Genomic DNA, 16,785 nt, shown 5'->3' with positions numbered 1-16,785 from the left:
GTCGGATGTTTTAAACTAAAATACTGAAATGTTCACAGAGTCCTTAAAGGGACAGTGCAACCAAATAAGTAAATTTACTCACCCTACACTTCTTTCCAACGTTTATGAGTTATTAAAATATCTTACTTTTGTGTTCAGCATAAAAGTAACTCATAAACATTTAAAACAAGTGACAGGTGAAATTACGGTTTACTTACGGGTGAATTATCACTTTGAAAATATATTGAAACTCTGTATTGATTATAATCAACTATAAATCCCCACTCAACATTGCATATCCAGCGATGTGACTATTGCGAACAGCGATGATGACTGCCTTATTGTACAGTACAGAACCACTCACCCCAATGTCGAAAACATAGCGAGCATCTGAGATGGCCTGGCTGTATGTTTCCGGGTCCGTACAGCCGCTGCCCACATGGAAACTGACCCCGATCACGTCCAGCCCGAGCTCTTTTGCTCTCTCCAGCAGCAGCCGGCTGCTCTTCAGCGTCGCTCCAAACTTCACACTCAGCCTGCAAACAGCCTTCGAGTCGTCTGTGGCGATGCGGAGAACCAGCCTGTGGAGCGAAACAAGAAGATTAACGAAAATCACAATGCAGAAAGTTTGTATTTACACAATAAATACGTGTGCAGCATTTTTATTTATGTATACATGTATGAATACACACACATACTGTACATAACATACAAAAAGTATACAAAAGAAATAGATTTACATACATTTATATATAATTTTTATTAACATATGAACAAAAACAAGCATTTCATTCAATATAGCCATGCATCTACTTGTATACATTAAAATATACACAGTATGCACACATATATATGTTATGAACATAAACTATTTTGGATGCGATTAATCATGGACAGCACTATTTATCAATGCATTATTTTAGTGGTCAACCAATATCTCAGCTCATGGTTGGCATCTTATTAATTATTAGTATTTAATATGTCTAGAAGTTAGAGTTGGGCGGAAATCTATGGAAATGAATGAGAACAGTGTCAATATTAGCCATCTGCAAACCTTTATTTATAAATCACACTATATGTTTTTATTTAATGCCATGTCGGCAACTACAGCTAGCAAAAATTCAATTTAAAATGAATGCAATAAAATCCACAAACAAATAAACCAGATAAATTAGATAAAATTCCTCAAATCAGTATAAGATAAAAAATATAAATTTTTTCTGCTCAAAGACTTGCTGAATACCTCTTTTAAGTGAGCTAATTTCATCTAAATAAAAATCATATGGTCATTAAAAGTGATCCAATGATAAACAGCTGAAGTCAGAATTATTAGCCCCCTATGTGTTTGTATTCCCAATTTCTGCACATTTTCAACACATTTATAAACATAATAGTTTTAATAACTCATTTATTTTATCTTTGCCATGTTGACGGTACATAATACTAGTATCTAGAAAAATATCTAGTCAGCTTAAAAGGTGACATTTAAATGTATTTATTTATTTTATTCCGCTGTCGCCTCAAGCTTGCATGGTTTGGGATCGGTAGAGCTACCCATCGATGAATTTGCTCTTTAGTCTTTGGACTCTCAGAAATGATTTTAAACCACACTGAACTGAGCCAAACTGAACTGAACTTAAACACTAAAAAACTGAACTACTCTGTTCTAATTTACAATGACCATTTATGTGAAGCTGCTTTGACACAATCTACATTGTAAAAGCGCAATACAAATAAAGTTGAATTGAATTTAAAGGCTAAACTAGAGTAATTAGGGTAAAGTTAGGGTAATTAGGCAAGTCATTGTATAACTGTGGTTTGTTCTGTGGACAATCCAAAACAAATACAGCTTAAGGGGGCTAATAATACTGACCTTAAAATGGCTTTAAAACAATTAAAAACTGATTTTATTCTAGCCGAAATAAAACAAATAAGACTTTCTCCAGAAGAAAAAAATATAGGCAGTACCGTGAAAAATTCCTGAATGTTCAACATCATTTGGGAAATATTTAAGAAAAGAAAAACCCAAATTTACAGGAGGGCGGATTGAAATATACTGGTAAAAGTCTAAATCAAACCCTGCTTTAATACAAAGGCAATAAAAAAGGGGGAGAAAGAATTCAATGATTGGAGCGCTCTTGTCCTGTAATGAAGTAATTTTCTTACTTGGCATTTTCGTGGCTACGGGCCACCTTCATGAGCTCCACCTCGCTGTCGAACGTCATCATCTGCACGCCGTGAGCCGAGGCGTATTTGATCTGCGAAACCTGCTTGCACGGGTTGGCGTAGATGATCCTGCTGGGATCCACACCCACTGACTGCACGATCTGGATCTCCGTCTACAGCAGGATTACAGCTCAGGTTAATACAGGATTCAAGCCACTAAGTGTGCTTAAAGTTTGCAGCGGATGTCATCTGCTGTCTGAGATCAACCTGAGGCCATACATAACCATTGGCCACCCTTACTTGACTCGATATGGTATAAATTCATAGAATCAGAGTAATATTATATCTTTATTTGGTATAAAAGCTAGATAGCCATCCGATCAGAACAAACGCATGAAGTGACGGTGTAAACACGCTGAAGGATTTTACATACTTTGCTGGCACAGTCGAACCCGGCTCCCAGAGACGCCAGTGTGGTGACCACCGCCCTGCTATCGTTGCACTTCACTGCGTAAAACGGCGTGATGCGGGGCAAAACACGCAGCCAGCGGAGGTGCTTCTTCAGGACATCCCCCAGATCCGCCACATAGAAGGCATCTTTATCATCCTGAAAGAGGAGACGGGGTGAGAACGGTGCACTGGATGTGTATAGCCCAAATAAAGAGATTTACTCACACTCAAGTGGTTCCAGACCTTTGTTTATATATGCAAATAAGACATTCGTTGTGTCACTAAAATTTAAATAAGGCCTATTAGTTCACCCAATTACAATGTTAAATATTAGGTTAACCCAAAAATGTGAATTCGGTCTTCATATACTCATTTTCTACTCGTTTCAAACCAGTTTGAGTTTGTATCTTCTGCTGAACACAAAACTAAATGTTTAACAGAAGTTGTTTTACACATAAGCATGATTTAAAGGGACAGTACACCCAAAAATTAGCAATTACTTAAAGTTTCTTCTGTTAAACACAAAACAAAACATTCTGAAAGACGCTGGGAAAAAGCAGCCATTAACATCCATTCAATTGCTATAGAAGTTAATGTCTGTTCTCTTCCAGCATTCTTCAAAATATCTTCATTTGTGTTCAATTGAAGAAACTCAAACAGGTAAAGGATGAATAAATGACGACAGAATTTACACTTTTAGGTGAACTGATATTCAATTTTTTGATTGCGTGAACCAATTTGTCTAAACATTCTGAAAATAAACAGGGAATCTGTGCATGCAGAAATCTGCAGATTTAACTTGTGTCTGTAAATATGTGTGAATTTATATTTATTCAGTCTGTAAATTACTTTAGTAATATTTTACAATACAGTTTTTGAAGTAATATGTCTTTTAGTAGATATATTATATTAGAGACTTGCCCTGTTCACCAAATAAGTGGATCTAATTGGATTTGCATTGCAAACATTAAATAAAAGTTAAATAAAACTGATTATTTTAAATTTTATTTATTACGTTTTTAGTTCCGATACTTCCAAAATCTGCAATTTTTTTTTTTTACAGAATTCTGCGCAGAAACAGCAAAAAATATCTGCAGATTCTGTGTGGCCCTGACTATCACTTGCTTTATATATATATAAACTATGGCATGTGAATCCTACAACACTGGACAATCTCACAATTCAACACCTAAGATCAAACTTTTTGCATCAAAAATCTAACATTTCACGCAATGTGTTCAACTAAACATCACCATGCCTGCCTAAACCATTGATTAGATAAAGACTTGCAAACACTTACGACAGCAGAAAGGTTTTGTTTATATATGCAAATGAGACTGATTATGATTGTCACAAAAAAATATTTTCAGAATAATTTTTAAGCATTAAATATGAATTCACCCATAATTGAGTGATCATCTACACATCCTTCCAAACTGGTCTGAGTTTCTTTTTGATGTTGTACACAAATAGACTAATTTAAAGACTATATAATAGAAAACTGTGCTAAAACATGTGAATACAAACTCAATATAAACAGACTATATAATAGAAGATCTACTGAAGATGCTAAAAAAGCAGCCATTGACTTTATAGTAATTTCTTCGGGATGTCCGGCATTCTTCAGAATATCTTGTTTTGTCTTCCACAGAAGACTACAGCCACTTAAGTGAGTAAATGAGGCAATTTTCATTGTTTGGTGAACTGTGCCTTTAAATCATGCAAATGATATATGAACCAACCACAGCAAAAACTTAATATAAAGTGCGAAATGAGAAAGGAAAAAGCGAAATTACATAACTGAAGTACAGACATTAATACTCAAGTGTGCTTACTAAATTGCAATGTGTAATGAGAGTGAGAGATTCACACTTCTAGATGGTTTTAAATTAATTATTATAAACATACTGATTAATATTATTTATTTTTACAGTTTTATCCTAAAATGTTCATTGTTAAATGCATTTTTTTCTGATTTATATTATCATTTTTTATTTATTTACTTTGTCCTACTACTATTTACTGTGTTTGCTGTTTTCTTCTTATTAATAATAAAAATATATTATATTATAATAATATATACATGTTTATTTTAATGTAAACCTTAGAAATGCTTTGGCAATACATGCCAATAAAGCAATTTCTTAAATTTCTAAAATAAAAACAATGTTCGTAAGCCAAGTGTGTGTGTGTGTGTGTGTGTTTATGAAGCAACTGGTTAGCGTACTGAGAGCGAGGACTCATTGATCTTCTGCTCCACGATATCGCGCGCACAGAATCCCTCCTCCAGGAAGGCGAAGTCAAAGTCTGATCCGGTGCAAGCCGTCATAGTGTTTGTTCAAGATTTGATTGCAAAAGAAACTGTTAAAGAAAATGACATGGCTGTTATACAATGTGACCGCCAAGATAACAGACTGCACTCAATAAAAGGCCATCTGCACAGAAGCTTATCTTTAATCCAATGACAGTTGGATCATTGGAACTGCTGGCTACTCAATGATATTTATACTGAATGTTAACTAATGCTTTAAAGGGGACCTATTATGCTCCTTTTACAAGATATAAAATAAATCTCTGATGTCCCAAGAGTGTGTGTGAAGTTTCAGCTCAAAATAGCACACAGATAATTTTTTCTACCTCTCTGAAACTGACCGTTTTAGGCTTTGATCCTATTTATGGCATTTTGGTGACTGTCGATTTAAATGCAAATGAGATTGTGCTCTTTTTAGAAGAGGGCGGAGCTACAAATGCCTATGTGTCTGCATAGTGGCAAAAACAGTTATGTTTATGCTAAGGAGTGACAGATGGTCAATAGTGGGCGGGGCTTTCCCCCCTCCGATGACATGTACAAAGGGAGAATGTCAATCAACTTCTGCAGACTGTTATCAGTTTACTGTCATAAAACAAATGTAAACAGCAGTTTTTAATACAGATAATTAGTTTACTATAATTAATACTGAATAAAATGTGCTGCTGCATTATTAAAGTATTATGAATATTATAATAAATATAGTATAGCTATATAATATGGTTCAATAGTATAGTATTTTTCCATATAGGATTTCTTAATGAAATACTTAAAAATATAATTTTTTTATTAAATATCCACAAACCTGCATGTAACTATATATATTATTAACTTGCATAACAAGAACAATAGCATACAAAAAATGAGGAATACAATGCTTAAAGTTTTTTTTTTCACATCAAAGGAACAAATCAGTAGAGAATAAAAAAAGTACAGGGGAGATATAAATTACAAAAAATTAAAAAATAATTTTTATAAGAAAATAATAAAAGGATTCCAAAATTGCATTCATCTGCATAACTTTTTTTTATGTCTCTTTTGGTTTCGATTTAATGCTTCAGATCAATTTTAAACAAATAAATATTAGGTTTATCACTGGTACTTACATAGTACTTCCCATACATTATCATTAAAATAATAAACAAATTTTGCTCCAAAGTTTTGTTATTATTATTGTATATCAAAAAAAATATCTTGACAAGAAAACTGAATTTTTAATAAGATATTCAACTTCAAACCCAAACATTAAAAACATTCAACATTAAAAAAACAGGCGTTTAATCGATTCCTCCTCTAATTCACAAAAAGTGCAAGAAGATTCCATGTCTCTAAACATTTTTTAACAACTTGTTTCACTGGATAGATTAAATGAATTACATTATATGTCACTTCATTAACTTAGATGGTGAGACATTATTAACTAGGATAGAGGTAAAGTTGGTTTTATATTCGCACATTCATTCATTTAGCGGTCTCTATGTTGTTTACCATGTTACGTTGAATATTTAATCGGAATTAGCATGCAAGTATGACTTCAAAACAACATTAACACTATCTAATTCACTGTGAACAATGCTGTACTATTTAGAGTTTGCAAAGAATACTTTCCTGAAATTACTAATTTCCGAATATAAAACCAAACTTACCTCTTTTTTACTAGTCATGTTGTAAAGCTTTTTCCACTCAATCTGCTCAATTTATTAAAAAGGAATTTTAAAAATATTTGCATTTACGCAACAATATGGTTCTGCATAACTTTCTAATGCAACAGTTATTAAATTAATTGTCTATAATTTTCACACTATTGATACTTAACTGATTAGATTCAGAGGATAAATTATGTAACTATACATATGACACACATTAAGTTGTTCTCTGACGTCACGGGATGCTCCCAAAAGTCAGGACTGTGACTCACCAGACGAATGGAAGAGATGGGATTGAAACGTGGCTAACAGATGTCAGACAGCCAAGGAGGTTCACCAGTGAAGTTGAAACCTTTCAGATAAGCCTCAAGGCCAGGGCCGGTGTGTACTTCTCTCAAGCAAGAATTCTGAAAGCATTAAAAACCACAAGGAAAGTATTATCAAGTTGAACTTTTCAGCCATTGCGGTATTAAAGTGTGTTCTGAGAAGTCAATTTACGCATGAAGTTTTCATTTGATAAATATTTAGGTCAAAATGCGTGCTGTAACGGCGAATTATGCGTGAAATTAGTATTTAATTTAGTAGCTGTGGTAAACCGCGCACACGCATATCCTCAGTCACATTTTTCACAGAAAGCCGGTTAAATAAGTCCCTCCTCCCAAGAATATGCCGGTTACCCAATAAGGAAACCCCTATTTGCACGGACTATAACAGGCAACCCTGTCAACCAATCACAAGCAAGTCCTTCTTTAAGCTCAGCCAATAGAAGGCACTTATTCAGGCTAGTCTGTCTGCAGCGTGTAACTTCTCCATGCTGACTTCATTCATTGATCTTAAGAGAAACCGTTAGGAAATTTTATGCAACATAAATATATATTGAATATTTTAGCAAAACCGTAACTATCAACACATGTAAAGATTTAAAAATATCTAATTTAGGAAATAAGAGAAGGAAAGTGTGACACATCGGCCACGTTGACTCACACAGCAGAGGCCAAAATGTCGTAATATACGACACTACTTAAACAAGCCACAGATTACACAATTAAACACATTTACCGCGACTTACACAGCGAATAGCTTCTTCATTATTCACAAAATTGTACTACATCACACTCAAAGTATATCCTGGCATAATTACGCCATTATTAGCACAGAAATATAACACGACTCACCTTAAAACGCATTTACAAAGAGTGTTCCCATTAGACCAGAGTGCTGGAAATGAAAAATGCTGTATTTCTCCTGGCTCGACGGGCTGGTGTGATCTGCTGATTCTCGGACCGAGTAAAAGCCGGTGCTTCGGCACTGCAGTATATATAGTGACGTGGTTTCCAGGGTGACGCGCAGGCTGGAACCGGCTTCCTCTGTACACGCGAACCGGTTTGGTCTTGTTCGACTGTGGCGGAGCGGAATAAAGGAGACTTCCCGCGTCCCTCAGAAACAAAGTAAATCCCTCAGTTTGTAAATTATCATCAGTTCATTATAAACTGTCGACGATAGGAGCCCTCAACTTAAAAAATAAACTCAAAATGAAACAACCTAAAGTCTGGAGGTTTCCCAAATGTCCCAACAAATACTGTTATTGGTATGCTAAGTTAACTGAAAAAGTTCATAATGAATTTGGAGTAATACTGTAGCATTCTCATGTGTGTTTATTATTTATATATTGTATTATTGTACAACAAGTAAGAAGAAACTGTTTTAAAACGTGATTCTCCTTAATATATAGTGGAAAATTTAAAAAAAGTTAGTTTAAAAATTGGTTTCTACTTGAATAAAAATGTAATACTAAAATTTATACATTAGCATATAGGCTAACCAAATGGCTAACATTAAAGTGTAAATAAAAAGATAAAATAAATGCTAACTCACCCAGCCAGGATTCAAACCAGCGACCTTTTTGCTGTGAGGCCACAGTGCTACCCACTGAGCAACCATGTTGCCTCAAGAAGAAACTGTGTGTTTTGAAACTCCTTTAGCTCTTAAATATATTGAGGAAGATTTATAAAAAGTTAGTTTGATTTTGAAATAATGCATTTAAGGGTGGCACGGTGGCTCAGTGGTAAGCACTTACAACAAGAAGGTCACAGGTTTGAGCCCCAACTGGGTCAGTTGGTCTTTGTGTGTGGAGTTTGCATGTTCTCCCTGTATTGGCGTGGGTTTCCTCCGGGTGCTCTGGTTTCACCCACAGTCCAAATGCATGCGCTATAGGGGAATTGATTAAGTAAATTGTATTGTGTGTGTATGTGTGTGTGTGAATGTAAGAGTGTGTTTCCCAGAGCTGGGTTGCAGCCGGAAGGTTCGTTCCACTGTGGTGACTCCGAGATAAAGGAACTAAGCTGAATTAAAATGAATTAATTTAACAGTAAAATTGTGACATGAAAAATAAAACGACTGAAAGTCTGGTGGTTTCCCAAATGTCCAAGCAAAAACTGTTAGGCTAACTGAAAAAGTTCACGTTAGCATTCTCATTTGTGATTATTAATATTTCTTGTTTTGTATATACAGCATAAAACTGTAACAAAGAGAAAGAGTGTGCATTTCTACACCATCATCTATTAGTTAAAGCATATGCTTCTTTTTAAGTTGCTAAATACATTGGGGGGGAAAAGGGTTTATATTTGAAATAAAAATTAATATTAATGACAAAAAATGTACGGCTGACATCAACACATAACAAAATGACTGAAACTGAAAACATGAACTGATCAGAATACAAAGATAAAAGTTGTAAATAAAATAAAATGTAAAAAAACACAAATATACATGATCAATAAATTATGACCGCATGTTTCAACTTATTAAACTTCACTAAAAAGTCTTGCTGACTTAAATCTTCAGTTGAACTTACTGAACATTTCCAGTCATCTCAACTTACATCAAACTGATTTAAAATATTAAGTTAAACTTTGTAGAACTTAAAAAAATGGACTAGAAACTCGATTAACATATTTAATTAAGTTAATTCAACATATAAATATTTGTTGTCTTGACTTTATGCCATAAAATGTTTACAGTGTTAGTTAACCGTGATTCCAACTGGAGTTTTAAAGTTAAATTCTCCTGGGATAGTTCACCAAAAAATTTAAATTTACTCACAATTTACTCTTTTTCATGTGTTTATGAGTTTCTTGATTCTTGTTGAACACTAAATAAGATATTGTGAATAACCTGTAACGATTTACTTCCATAAAACAAATACTATAAAAGCCAGTTTACAACAGGTTTACAACATTTTTCAAAATATCTTCCTTTGGGTTCCACAGATGGCGAAGCAGTGGCGCAGTGGGTAGTGCTGTCGCCTCACAGCAAGAATGTCGCTGGTTCGATCCTCGGCTCAGTTGGCGTTTCTGTGCGGAGTTTGCATGTTCTCCCAGTCCAAAGACATGCGGTACAGGTGAATTGGGTTGGCTAAGTTGTCCGTAGTGTATGAGTGTGTGTGTGAATGTTACTCAAAGATGGATTGCGGCTGGAAGGGCATCCGCTGCGTAAAAACTTGCTGTATAAGTTGGCGGTTCATTCCACTGTGGCGACCCCGGATTAATAAAGGGACTAAGCCGACAAGAAAATGAATGAATGGGTTCCACAGATGCAAGAAAATTATAAAGGTTTAAAAGAAGTAAAAGGTGAATAAATGATGACAGAATTATCAGTTTTGGGTGAACTATTCCTTTAATTAACGGTAATTTGATTTAAATTAAAAAAGTCCTTTTTTTAGTAATAAAGGCGTAAATAAATAATACTAAAATATTTAACAAAAAATATACAAATATTTTTCTAAACGGTCAACTGCAAATATATAAGCAAACACTGAGGGAAGAGGTTATCATGTGTGGGATGTTCTCTGTTTTTTGTGTCTCTGTGTTTGTGCTGCTTTCAGTTTCTTCATTTCCATGACCACAGATTTCAGTCGGCGTGCTGCAAGATCTTGCCAAAGAGGACAAAATGGACGTTTCCTCACCTTTCCTCAAACATCTGCACTTCCGTCTTTTATCTCTGTTCTGTCGTCCTGCCAGATGTGCCGAATTCGTACTCTAAGTCTAAATATATCCATGCTGAAACACTCCATAATCAAAAGCGCAGTATAAATATAGGTGTATCCTGTGCACCTGGAGGGGCGGCACGGTGGCTCAATGGTCAGCACTGTCGCCTCACTTTTGTCGAGTCCCGGCTGGGTCAGTTGGCATGTCTGTGTGGAGTTTGCATGCTCTCCCCGTGTTGGCGTGGGTTTCCTCCGGGTTTTCCCACAGTCCAAACACATGAACTATAGGGGAACTGATGAACTAAATTGGCCGATGTGTGTGTGTGTGTGTGTGTGAGATTGTATGTGTGTGTTTCCCAGTACTGGGTTGCATCTGAAAGGTCATCTGCTGTGTAAAACATATGCTGGAAGAGTTGGTGGTTCATTCCACCGTGGCGACCTCTGCTAAATCAGAGACTAAGCCGATGAAAAATGAATGAATGAATGAATGAATGTGCATCCCGACCCCGAAAGGCACAACACAAACGATTACTCCTTCATTTTTAAAAAGCTTTATTATTATTATTATTATTATTAAATTATTATTATTAAGTTTTTTACTATTATTTTTATTATTATTTGTATTATTATTATTATTTTTACTATTATTATTATTATTTTACAACTACTATTATTATTATTATTATTACTATTATTTATTTTACTATTATTATTATTATTTGTATTAATATTATTATTATTATTTTACTATTATTATTATTATTATTATTAAATTATTATTATTATTATTATTATTATTATTTAGTTTTTTACTATTATTATTATTATAATTATTTGTATGATTATAATTTTTTACTACTATTAATATTATTATTATTATTATTATTATTACTATTTTACTACAATTATTATTATTATTATTACTATTATTTATTTTTACTATTATTATTATTATTATTATTTGTATTAATATTATTATTATTATTTTACTATTATTATTATTATTATTATTTAGTTTTTTACTATTATTATTATTATTATTATTATTATTTGTATTATAATTTTTTACTATTATTATTATTATTATTATTTTACTATTGTTATTATTTTCTTACTACTACTATTATTATTATTATTATTGTTATAATTATTATTATTATTATTATTATTATTATTATTATTATTATTATTATTATTATTGTACGCTATAAAGATGCATGTAGTGGCTGTCCTTTCACCTCTCCACATTTATAACTAAGACGCTGGATGATTTTTTTTATCTCAACAGCTGATAATCAGACGACTGTTATCTTTAAATGTAGTCAATTGAGTTGTCTTTACAACAGAATAGTGGTGCAATTACTTCACAGACAGCACTGCTCATATAACATTGCCATTTATTTGAATATTCATATATTCATTCATTCATTCATTCATTCATTCATTCATTCATTCATTCATTTCCTTTTCAGCTTAGACCCTTTATTAATCTGGGATCGCCACAGAATACTGAGCTTATTAGGTGCGGTAGGCAGTTTATATTCCTATATAGCCGTCTTAGCCAAATTAATTGGGGGATCTCTCGAGAACTACCTGATCTCATATCCCTACTAATGCTCATTGCAGGCGGGAGCCTTGGGCTCATTTATCTCCAAGCTCAGGGTTCTCTCCCGGATGCCAGACCTGCTATTATCAAGCATTATCTAAGTGTGAACTCTTGAAACACTCTGTTAGTTTACAGTGTCTGTATTTTTCGATTCACAAGTGTTTATTTACGGTTGTGAACTGCATTATGGGATGTTGATCTCTGCTCTGTCGCCTAAAAAAGCGAAAAAAAGCTACTCTACAGTTGAACAAAGTGACTTTTACTGACATTTCAGTAATAATATAATGTATAAAGAGATTATATATAGAGGAATAAGCCTGTAACAGAACAGAACACATGCTCCAGTTTATTTCAAGGTTTCTGTAGAGTAATATACAACACCATCACAGACAATACAGCACTGAAACTGTTAAATCTGTCAATAAAAGTCACTTTCAGAACTTTTCAAGGTTAAAAGTTGTTGGTAGAAAGATCAAGCTCCCATAATGCAGTTCAAGAGCACAAATAAATGAGGGAAAATAAAAACACGAACCATAATAAAAGGTGATGAGCTTCAATGGAGATCTGACAACTTGACAAACATGGACAAACAGTGATCTTTCGTAACTTGATTGGGCCGTACATGTTACGTGAGTTTCCTGGGAGAAGTAACAACGGAAGGGTGTTGGGAGATGGGTGTGAAATGTGGAAGACTCGCAGTAAAAAACGATAGTGTTGGCAGGTATGATGGATATATCGATATGTGCTGCGCAGTTTTATCTTCACAACAATACACACACACACACACACACACACACACACACACACACACACACACACACACACACACACACACACACACACACACACACACACACACACAGAGTGATTCAGAGATATAAGGATATGTTTGCACAAGCTCTGCAATTCACTGGCATCGTATCAACAGATGATTCTGAAAGATCTCAGATTATATAAGAAAACATAGATATGCTGATATGAACAGATTTACATCCCAGTTTTAGTTTGTTTGTGTTAAAGAGCTGTCTTTAATCTGTATTGTTCACTTTTTTTAATTGGAATTCATTTCAGTTTTGTAATTCAGCTGCACAGTCAAACTTTTAGATTCAGAGTTTATATATTTAGAGTTTATAGATTTTTATTTTATATTAAAGAGTCTTTAATTAGTATTATTCACTCTCCTATTTGGATTTTGTTTTAAAAATTCGAATTTAGTAATTGCAGAAATATAAAAAAATAAAATAAATAAATAAATGTGGGCGACGCAGTGGCGCAGTAGGTAGTGCTGTCGCCTCACAGCAAGAAGGTCGCTGGTTCGAGCTTCGGCTGGGTCAGTTGGCGTTTCTTTGTGGAGTTTGCATGTTCTCTCTGCGTTCGCGTGGGTGTTTTCCGGTTTCCCCCACAGTCCAAACACATGCGGTACATGTGAATTGCGTTGGCTAAATTGTCCGAATGCTTTCCAGAGTTAAGTTGTGGCTGGAAGGGCATCCGTTGCATAAAAATGTGCTGGATAAGTTGGCGGTTCATTCCGTTGTGGCAACCCCGGATTAATAAAGGGACTAAGCCTACAAGAAAATGAATTAATGAATGAAAAAAAAAGTGCAGCAATGTGCAGAAAAAACGATAGGGCCCTTGTTCACCTTGAATTAGTCTCTTTTGTCTTAAATTTCTGCAGATATTGTGTGATGTTCTGCAAGGTTTTAATGTTTTTGCGGCGCATATTCGCACGTCGCTCTCTGTATGTTACCAAAAAAAGGTTCAGTAAAAGTAGAAATGCAGAAGATGTGCATACATTTATCCATTTCGGTGGCTTGGCTTTCATGGTCATCACCTAGTAACAGCTGTACACACAACAGCAGCTTGATGACACAAGCGTACCGGGGGTCTGAAGAAAAAAAGACGGTGTACACACAATCCAGTCGAGAAGGTGGCAAGGGGGGACAATTAAACTAGTCTCTCCGCAAATGCATGTCTGTCAAATAATTAGGAAAGCCGAGTTACAGAGCTCATCTTGATAAGGGTGGAAAAGGTTTCCACATCAGAAGTCTTAAAGCAGTACAGAGAGGTGGAAAACCTGACATAGGAGCCTCCTCACCCATTCAACTTTATTCCACTGGAGGAAAAGTGATGTGGTTTGCGGCGTTTAAGAGACGGCGCTAAACAATGAGCTCATGTTGTAGTTGAAACACACACACACACACACACACACACACACACACACACACACACACACACACACACACACACACACACACACACACACACACACACACACACACACACACACACACACACACATGGCAAGAGAAGGAATTAGAACAGAAACAAAAAACTCCCAGGAGAGCCAATAATTCTGACTTCAGCTGTGTGTTAATTTGTATTTGTGTGTATGCTAGTTTCCGAAATAGGATGTATACGTGACCTACCGGCTATATTCGGCTGTGCTCTGTGTACAGTAGACACAGTCTTGAACTTGTTATTTCCCCAAATGCTTTATTTCTAGCAACACCGATAGTTTGGAGTCAACTCAGCTTGAAGGATGAGCCTTATTTCCTCAAACCCAGACACCTGACATAAACACTGAGGACATGCTGGGTCAATACAGGAGTAGCGTTACACAAGCGTACACGCGGCGAGTGTTTTATCAATATAATCACTCAGCTACACAATATCAGTGCATTCTCTGTCCCCCGTATAGCTTGTGATCATCCAGTGCTGTTTTCTGTTTATTGACAGTTTTATTTGCATTATGGGATGCTGGTCTCTGCTCCGACAATGATGTCGATCATTTCACAAAGTGACTTTTGTCTTGGATAGCAAATAATATATAGAGGAATTGGTTACAGAAAAAGGACTGGCAGCTGATTACCATCCTTTACATGATCAAACAAGATCATACCCGGCTGAAAAATCCAGCTTAAACCAGCCTAGGATGGTTGACTGGTTTTAGCTGGTCGACCAGGCTGGTTTTAGAGGGGTTCGGGCCACTTCCAGGCTGGTTTCCAGCCATTTCCAGCCTGGTTTTAGCTGGACAAGCTGGGAGATGAACAGCTAAAACCAGCTTGACCAGCCTGGAAGTCCAACCAAAACCAGCTATGTCCAGCTTAAACCAGGATGGTCAAGCTGGATTTAGAGGGTTTTAGCTGGTCACTTTCCAGCTTGACCAGCTAAGACCAGGCTGGAAATGACTGGAAACCTGGAAGTGGCCAAAACCCCTCTAAAACCAGCCTGGTCGACCAGCTAAAACCAGCCAACCATCCTAGGCTGGTTTAAGCTGGATTTTTCAGCAGGGAAGTGCCTTATTTATCCGGGTTCGCCACAGCGGAATGAACCGCCAACTATTCCAGCATATGTTTTACACAGCGGATGCCCTTCCAGCTGCAACCCATAACTGGGAAACACCTATACACACTCATTCACACACATATAACAAATTTAGTTTATCAGTTCCCCTGTACAACATGTCTTTGGACTGTGGGGGAAACCGAGGCACCCGGAGGAAACCCACGCCAACACGGGGAGAACATGCTAAATCCAGCTTGACCATCCTGGTTTAAGCTGGACATAGCTGGTTTTGGCTGGGCTTCAAGGCTGGTCAAGCTGGTTTTAGCTGGTCATCTCCCAGCTTGTCCAGCTAAAACCAGGCTGAAAATAACTGGAAACCAGCCTGGAAGTGGCCCGAACCCCTCTAAAACCAGCCTGGTCGACCAGCTAAAACCAGTCAACCATCCTAGGCTGGTTTAAGCTGGATTTTTCAGCCGGGTATGAACTTGTTTGATCATGTAAATGATGGTAATCAGCTGCCAGTCCTTTTTCTGTAATCAATTCCTCTATATATTATTTGCTATCCAAGACAAAAGTCACTTTGTGAAATGATCGACATCATTGTCGGAGCAGAGACCAGCAGCATCCCATAACTCCACAGAGAAATGCCAACTGACCCAGCCGGGTCTCAAACTAGAGACCTTCTTACTGTGAGGCCACGTCATGAGCTCATGGGATGGAAGCAGTGCTTTACTTGCAGATGTTTCCTCTGCATGTCTGGATCACAGCTCTGGGTGGGCGTAAGCAGTGGTAGTGAGCAGCTGAGGGTTGCATTAGTGCAGATGTGTTCTGAAGAGTGTGTCGTGGCAGCGATTAAAGGGAGGAGGATTGTGTGTCACCTTTAAGCCTGCTGTATACCAGAGCGGACCGGCTGACCGTTTTCCAGGACAGCGTCTGTGATGGATACAGACATAAGAGCATTAAGACACATTATGTGTGTCATGACAAGTCACACACACACACACACACACACACACACACACACACACACACGGCCTCATGACTTCCATGGCTGGAAAGATGTTTGTATATTTTGACCCTTTATTGGCTTATTTTTAATAACTCAACCAGTTGGGTTAAATGTTTGGCGCCTTGTTGGGTTATTTTTAGCCTTTGTTGAGTTATTTATTTAAGATATATTTAAATGTCAACAGTAAACAGATTTAACTGGTGCAGAACAGCTGTATTAACATGCGTACGTAATGTTGATTTTGCATTATTATTTAAGTTAATTTAAGCGGGCAGCACAGTGGGTAGCACAATGGCCTCACAGCGAGAAGGTTGCTGGTTTGAGTTACAGTTGGCGTTTCTGTGTGGAGTT

At 36.2% G+C, this 16,785-nt stretch overlaps 1 protein-coding gene and 1 long non-coding RNA gene across 2 annotated transcripts in view; one reads left to right on the top strand and one right to left on the bottom strand.

The window, feature by feature from the left end:
• The window catches only part of odc1 (ornithine decarboxylase 1), a 14,589-nt gene extending 6,742 nt beyond the window's left edge, over positions 1-7,847 (bottom strand). The window contains 6 exon segments of the mRNA NM_131801.2: positions 344-560; positions 2,146-2,318; positions 2,579-2,752; positions 4,823-4,956; positions 6,822-6,956; positions 7,725-7,847. Coding sequence (NP_571876.1) covers positions 344-560; positions 2,146-2,318; positions 2,579-2,752; positions 4,823-4,924 — 666 coding nt within the window. The 5' untranslated portion in view covers positions 4,925-4,956; positions 6,822-6,956; positions 7,725-7,847.
• LOC147840079 (uncharacterized) overlaps positions 1-16,785 on the top strand; it is a 408,477-nt gene that overhangs the window by 243,573 nt on the left and 148,119 nt on the right. The window lies entirely within an intron of this gene.

The sequence above is a fragment of the Danio rerio genome, chromosome 17, assembly GCF_052040795.2.
Source record: "Danio rerio strain M-AB ecotype USA chromosome 17, GRCz13ab, whole genome shotgun sequence".
In the NCBI taxonomy this organism is placed as follows: Eukaryota; Metazoa; Chordata; class Actinopteri; order Cypriniformes; family Danionidae; genus Danio; species Danio rerio.
The sequence above is the reverse complement of the archived record's forward strand: the minus strand, read 5'-3'. Positions and strand labels throughout refer to the sequence as shown.